General features: G+C 48.2%; 1 protein-coding gene across 1 annotated transcript in view; it reads right to left on the bottom strand.

Annotated features, from left to right (window-relative positions):
- Window positions 1-6,982, bottom strand: part of LOC134019541 (kinesin heavy chain-like) — a 13,827-nt gene extending 6,845 nt beyond the window's left edge. Inside the window, exons 1-10 of the mRNA XM_062460501.1 lie at window positions 6,417-6,982; window positions 4,327-4,414; window positions 4,054-4,127; window positions 3,782-3,886; window positions 3,207-3,255; window positions 3,047-3,102; window positions 2,445-2,532; window positions 1,531-1,655; window positions 952-1,056; window positions 145-293 (exon numbers count right to left, since the gene is read on the bottom strand). Of these exons, the coding sequence (XP_062316485.1) occupies window positions 145-293; window positions 952-1,056; window positions 1,531-1,655; window positions 2,445-2,532; window positions 3,047-3,102; window positions 3,207-3,255; window positions 3,782-3,886; window positions 4,054-4,127; window positions 4,327-4,414; window positions 6,417-6,545 (968 nt within the window). The 5' untranslated portion in view covers window positions 6,546-6,982. The remainder of the gene's footprint in view (window positions 1-144; window positions 294-951; window positions 1,057-1,530; window positions 1,656-2,444; window positions 2,533-3,046; window positions 3,103-3,206; window positions 3,256-3,781; window positions 3,887-4,053; window positions 4,128-4,326; window positions 4,415-6,416) is intronic.
- Window positions 6,983-7,272: the final 290 nt, after the last annotated feature.

Below are 7,272 nucleotides of genomic sequence, written 5' to 3'. Positions count from 1 at the left end.
ACTAGCTGCTGATGTGTAGCGTTCACTCTGCTGCTGTTGTGTAGCCTTCACTAGCTGCTGTTGTGAGCGTTCACTAGCTGCTGTTGTGTAGCCTTCACTAGCTGCTGTTGTGTAGAGTTCACTAGCTGCTGTTGTTGTTGTTACCGTTGTCCGAACATGAGCGTGGACTTGGTCTCAGCATCATTGTAGGATGAAGGGGAACAGCAGATGAACATGGTGGTCCTGCAGTTCCCCCCGAGGGAGTCCTGAAGGATACGAGTCATCTTACTGTCCCTGTATGGGACATGGGTCTTCTACAAAACAGAGAGGGAGAGAAGAGAAAACGAGAAAGAGGAGGAGAAGAGAGAGAGAGAGAGAGAGAGAGAGAGAGAGAGAGAGAGAGAGAGAGACAGAGAAGGCACGTCAGACTACCACAGTAAAACTCAAACCTGGTGTGCTCACGATTCAATATTTCGTGTTCACACACAGCATGTGTCATTTGCACTTGGTACATTTAGGTACATTTACACAGAGTGCATTTTAAGTATGAGATCCTCTTAATACACATTTGACCCAGTTTTACTATCAGCATGGGGTCAAACTGGCAGCGTCCAACTAATGTAGAGATGTAGAGAGTGAGTTGGCATTACATGCCAGAGTATGGGGAGCTGGCATCAGTAAGATGGCTTGGAGTGGAGAGGAAGTATGGGTTGGCATGGCAACAATTTATTGGACTGAGCTTTCATTAGCAGATCATTGGGAGGGCTTGGCTGTGATTGGCGGACCAGATATTGGCAGACATTGTCTGCCTAGCTGTAGGCAGAGGATCAGGTGTAGGCTGGATGGTGTGATAGATGTAAATCCAGATAAAAGCAGGCAAGAAGCAGGAACAAATGTATCTGTGATCATTGCGTCCCGTCATCTAGGTGTGCGGTAGTGTCAGAAGGCTGGGATCTGGTGGAGGTGACTCACCGTGCCCTCCGCCAGGGCGGAGATGACGTTGCCCAGGGCAGACAGAGACTTGTTAATGTTCTTGGCCTCATCCAGGACTGATCCTGCCGCACCGGTCTTACTGACCTGAGAGAGAGAGAGAGAGAGAGAGAGAGAGAGAGAGAGAGAGAGAGAGAGAGAGAGAGAGAGAGCAAGAGAGAGAGAGCAAGAGAGAGATGTGCATGCATCAACATCCTTCCAGACGTGTGTAGGGTGACGGTGTGTGTAGTGTGACGGTGTGTGTATGGTGATGGTGTGTGTAGTGTGACGGTGTGTGTAGTGTGATGGTGTGTGTAGTGTGACGGTGTGTGTAGTGTGACGGTGTGTGTAGGGTGACGGTGTGTGTAGTGTGACGGTGTGTGTAGGGTGACGGTGTGTGTAGGGTGTCGGTATGTGTAGGGTGACGGTGTGTGTAGTGTGATGGCTGTGTGTAGTGTGATGGTGTGTGTAGGGTGTGTGTGTAGGGTGACAGTGTGTGTAGGGTGTGTGTGTAGGGTGACAGTGTGTGTAGGGTGTGTGTGTAGGGTGACCGTGTGTGTAGGGTGTGTGTGTATGTGTCACCTTCTCGCTGCCAGCCAGGTCCACCAGGTACAGTTTCCCACACAGCTTCTGCTCCGTCTCCACGTGCTCCTGCTTGATGTTGATCAGGAAGATGCTGTGACTGCGGGAGCTGTGCTCGTTCATGTCTGACAGGCGCAGGTAGGAGAGAGAGGACACATGCACGTTCACTGTCTCAGTCCTGTTTCGTTTGTTTTTTGACAGTGAAAGGGCAAACAATGTGAGTGTATGTTGCATAAATAGCCCATTGGGTGAAAAAACATCTATCTGTAATGCTTTTGTTGATGAGGAGAATCTGTTGTGACGTCTGACTCTCTCCTTTTTCACCAACCTCGTCCCTCCTTTAACCTTGCATGCGCCCCCTCTTTCTCCCCCCGCATTCTGAGGGCTCTGGTTCCTGGCCTGGTCTACTGTTACTGTCCTGGTCACATGATCTGTTTATGAGGTTCTGAATCTGCACAGCCCAAACTAATGGTCTGCTGTCTTTGCGCCACAGTGACTCAGCATCCAAACAGTTTTTTACGAATGTATTGGCAGCATGTCATTTTATGCCAGTCTGGATTGGCATTTTCATTAGTCAACCTGATTATTGCGCATGCGTCACAGATCTGCTGTCATGGCAACCCTACAATGCTTTGTTCCAAGGAACTTACACCGTGACTGCTGGATGACTAAGATGATGCTCATGGATGACGTGACCACACTGATGAGTGCATTACTCTCTGTTCAGAGAGTTATATAAGCCTGAAGAAGTCATGTGACTCTGCCTGTCTCTTCACAGCTCACTGGGCCCACAACCCTAGTGGCAGCAGAGAGAGGGAAGACCTGGGTCTGGATCTCATCCTGCTCAGGAGGAGGCACTGATGACAGACTGGAGTCACAGACAGACAGACAGACAGACAGACAGACAGACTTACTGGTCACGGCCACATGGCGGTTGGACTTGCCCTCGTCAATGACATCCATGACCTCATCAGGGCTGGAGACGAAGCGCTCGGTGCAGCCCTATATCACCAGAGCCGGGAAGAGGAGGAGGGAGAGGGAGGAGGAGGGAGAGGGAGGAGGAGGGGGGAGAGGAGGGAGAGGGGGGAGGAGGGAGAGGGGGGAGGAGGGAGAGGGAGGAGGAGGGGGGAGAGGAAGAAGGAGGGAGGAGGAGGGGGAGAGGGGGGAGGAGGGAGAGGGGGGAGGAGGGAGAGGGAGGAGGAGGGGGGAGAGGAGGGAGAGGGAGGAGGAGGAGGGGGGAGGAGGGAGAGGGAGGAGGAGGGGGGAGAGGAAGGAGAGGGAGGGAGGAGGGGGGAGAGGGGGGAGGAGGAGGGAGAGGGGGGATGAGGGGGGAGAGGAGGGAGAGGGAGGAGGAGGGGGGAGAGGGGGGAGGAGGAGGGAGAGGGGGGATGAGGGAGAGGGGGGAGGAAGGAGAGGGGGGAGGATGGGAGAGATGAAAAGGGTTAGGAGAGGAAATGGATGCCATAACAAAGGGTCCATATGTGATTCAGGCAAATGTGGATAGCTTCAAACCAACCTTCACATACGGAACCCTATTCTTGTCCTCGTGGACCGCCAAGTTGGTCTTCGTCACTGAAAAATTGTCAGACAAGAAATTCATTATTGATTTGATTATTCTCTCATCAATTGGGTTTTCCGCAGGTGTAATCTGTGAGACACAGAAAGTGTGAACATACCATCCAGGAGGTCACGAATCTTATCCATGTAGATCTCAAAGTAGGAAACCTGTGTAAAGTAGAGGGAGAAACATGTATACAGAATGTTAGCCCCAGGACATTGAACACAGGGAGGAGAGTTACACCAGGGGGTTATAATCAACATGATTATGTATTCATGTACTGATATGTTCTCTTAATTTGTTATCTGGTTCGAATGGGGCTAGTATGATGAGGTGGCAGCAAGCCTTCCCTATGACTCACACCAGATACCTTCATAATGATGACTCATACAGAACAGGAACATCCTCATCTATAACATCCTCATCTTTGTGTCTGTGTGGTGTCAGGTATGCTGCCTATGTAGTGATCCTTGTACTGTACTGTATTGTATTATGTTGTTGTGTCTGTGTGGTGTCAGGTATGCTGTTTATGTAGTATTTATGGATTATTATGGATGGATTGAATGTGTTTTAATACCTGTCTACAAACAAATTTCCCTTGATGGGATGAATAAAATGACGATATACCTCTTCATCTCTATCTTTACTTCCTCTTTGTTACATTTTTCCTTTTCTCTCTGCTAAACCACTGACCTTGATATGGAACTCAAGGTTCTCATCCATGGCAAAGATGTGGTTGAAGATATCTTCAGCGATCCTGGGAATGATACCCATCTGGTTGGGATCATGCAGCTTCCCCTGGAGATGCAAACACACACACACGCACACACACACACGCACACACGCACACACACACACACGCACACATGCATATTATAATATGGATCATTTTAGGGCGGTCAACTTTCGATCTTCCAGACATGTTACACATGAGCAGCTAAACCGTCTGTTCATGAGGGGGTTACCTCCATGGTGTGGGTTTTCCCGGAGGCGGTCTGTCCATATGCGAAGATAGTCCCATTGTACCCTCCCAGCACATCTGTAGAGGACAGAGGTGAGGGAGTTCAGCAACCCATAACATCCACCCAGCAACATGATACAAAGTACAGGCCACAGACATGATGTATCTGCTTTTGTTTTCATCCGTTTCCGAGTTAGCAGCAACAGACATACAATGAGGACTGTATAAAACGGATCAAATGTACAAGTACAATCAAAGCATATCCAACACAAGTTACCCTTGACGATCTGCTTGGCGCAGGTGTTGTAGACCTGCTCCTGGGTGGTGTTGGTGGGAAACACCCGGTCGAACATGTAGGACCTCCCCTGTTCCACAACACAACAACATCACATCACACTGTCAATGTGGAAAGGGGTACTGTCGGACAGTATGGTCAGAAAAACACAGCGTGACTAAAACAATGGTAAAACATTACACAGAGAGACCAAAACAATGACCGTCCACTATTTCAGCTGGGATTGTTAGAGCATGGCATATACAACATAGTGATGGAAGAAAGATGCTATCGATATGTTTTGGGGGAATTAAATCTACCTGAACTAGAGAAAACCAGAATAGAATCAATGTGAGAAAGGAAACAGCCACAGAGGACAAATGGAGGTTTGGGGAGACAAAGAGAGAGAGATGAAAGGGGAAGGGCTGACTGGAGAACATCTCCAATCAATATCTAGTCAAGAAGCAAACCTAAAACAGCTGACATGAGGTTGAGTGAGTCTACATGGTTTCACCTTCTACAGTCTTAATGAGAGCCAGAACTATACAGTCCAGACAGTATGTCTAACAATACACCCACATAGCCCTGTTTCTAAACAGTCTGTGATCTTGAATGCAGCACTGTACTGGATGGCCTTCCTCTCTGGCCAGTCATGTTAGCTACAGGAAATGATGATGTCATCCCATTGGGCTGTCAATGAGTGAAGTGAGTGATGCTAGTGGAGCAGAGGGGGTTGCTGGACTGGCTGCAAGTGCCAGCAGGTTTGAAGGGTAGCACAAGGGTAGCAAAACATTAGCACTGGAGAACACTTAACTCATGGTTGGCATTACATCCTCCCACTGTAATTTAATGTCCCTGACGCTAGAAAATAGGGTTTCAGGAATGATCGCCATCAGAGACTGACCAATACAGAAGGGCTCATTATGGCGATCTTCTACGTCATCATCTCCATGGTGAAGTGGCTGTTCTCTAGAGAGCAGCTGTCAGGGAGAGCAGACAGAACCGGTGAGTTCTGGGTCGTCTAAGAGTTATTGATCGACTCTACCTCTGAGCCATTAGAGATCCGGTTATCTGAGGCCTGCTGGCAGGGGGTCTAACTTGATCGAGGGTTGGGCTCATAAGGGCTTGGACAAAGGAGGACTGGCTTTAGAAAGGTCCAGAACATTCCAGGTGCTCCCCTGCCCTCTCTGTGCTCTCTGCCTCTATGGCGCTGCCTCTCTAGCCTGCCTCTCATCCTGTCTCTGTAGTCCTGCCTCTCTAGCCTGCCTCTCATCCTGTCTCTGTGGTCCTGCCTCTCTAGCCTGCCTCTCATCCTGCCTCTATGGCGCTGCTTCTCTAGCCTGCCTCTCATCCTGTCTCTGTAGTCCTGCCTCTCTAGCCTGCCTCTCATCCTGTCTCTGTGGTCCTGCCTCTCTGGCCTGCCTCACTGGTCCTCTTTAACAAACTCAGCAGACTCTATGATTGCACTTACCTTAACCTCTCACTCACAGCACCCCTGATCACCACGCACCCCCCTGTACCAGAGTACACATAGCTCTGTAGGGGGTGGACAGAGCTAATCCTAACTTGCCACCCTCTGACAGGCATTCAGGTACAATGTCATATTGCGAACACAAATATAATAGCCTAATTGGAAGGGCTAGAGATCCTGGCTAGGGATCCAGAGACTGACAGCTGATTTACAGCTGAGTTTGGATGCAGTGGGCTGCAGGCATGTTTAAAGTGGGCTAGACATCTCAAGACACGCTCACTGAACATCGTCAGCCACTATTTTAACCAAAAGCACAGTGAAAATGGCTTCGCCATAATAACACGGAATAAAATCTAGGCACACTGTGGAAGAATTCTGCAGCCCCCGTAGCCTATGTAACCTGTTCCGCGGCTGTGCATGCGGGCCTAGTCTACGCATCTCACAACACAACGCATATAACATGCTAAAACGACCTTGATCCAAAATAAAGCATAATCAATTCTCTCGAAATACCAGAATAGTAATTTCCACACATTGACAATATTTTCTTATCAGTTGAAACATAACCATTGACAGTTAATTTATTTATTGATCAGAGTATTTTATAAACAAAGCTTCTTACCCCAACTGACACGGTGTCATCTCCAAGGAATTTGGGGATGAATTGATCTCCACGCAGTATTTCGGATTGATTCAGAGGGCGAAAGCGACAGAGCACTTTTATGTTACACTCTGTAGGAGCATCGGCCATTGCGCAAATTCAACTGATGTGCTGGTGAAAGGCTTGTTGAGAATCTGGCAGGCCCAGTCGAGCGTCAAATAAGTAACGGAAATGCAAACTGCGTCCTTTCTCGATATGCTTTAAATGGTGATGCTTGAAAAAAACGCAGCCCGATTTCCGGCTGAAATATCTTATTTTTACGTTACAATTGTTTGTTGAGCTTGCCGCAGAACAGGTCCGTTATGAATGGAAATCTAAATAAAATCGCATTGGGATAGGCTACATATTTAACGCAACACTGTATTGCTCCTTAATACCTCCGTTAAATTTCAGTTTGTCAATATTTCCTCGGTATGCGCGATGTTGTCTTGTTTTCGTCTGATGGTGGGTAGGGCCGCTTGAAGGTGAGATGCTGTTGTGAGGACGAGTGAGGTAACTTCGCGTCTATGTCGACTGCTCTGCTCAGTGCTGTGTGGAGCGAAGGGCGTGGTCTGTCTCTGTTCCTTTAAAGCGGTACCCTTCCTCAGCATCCACAAGCCGGATGTAGCAGCATCATCTTGGAGCAACAGGGCCTTGGCGTCAGTGGAATAAAATCGTTAACTATAGATGGTCACTGACGTTACATACTGATGTAATTAATGTGCTTTAGGAAGAACATTATTTATATATATATATATATATATATATTCATTTGTGTTGTTGTGGGCTGTAATACATGTAGCTACAGCATCTGTAAGTAAATAAGAATAAACTAGAA

The sequence above is a fragment of the Osmerus eperlanus genome, chromosome 4, assembly GCF_963692335.1.
Source record: "Osmerus eperlanus chromosome 4, fOsmEpe2.1, whole genome shotgun sequence".
Classification (NCBI taxonomy): domain Eukaryota; kingdom Metazoa; phylum Chordata; class Actinopteri; order Osmeriformes; family Osmeridae; genus Osmerus; species Osmerus eperlanus.
Note: the sequence above shows the minus strand (reverse complement) of the source record. Positions and strands in the feature narration are given on the sequence as shown.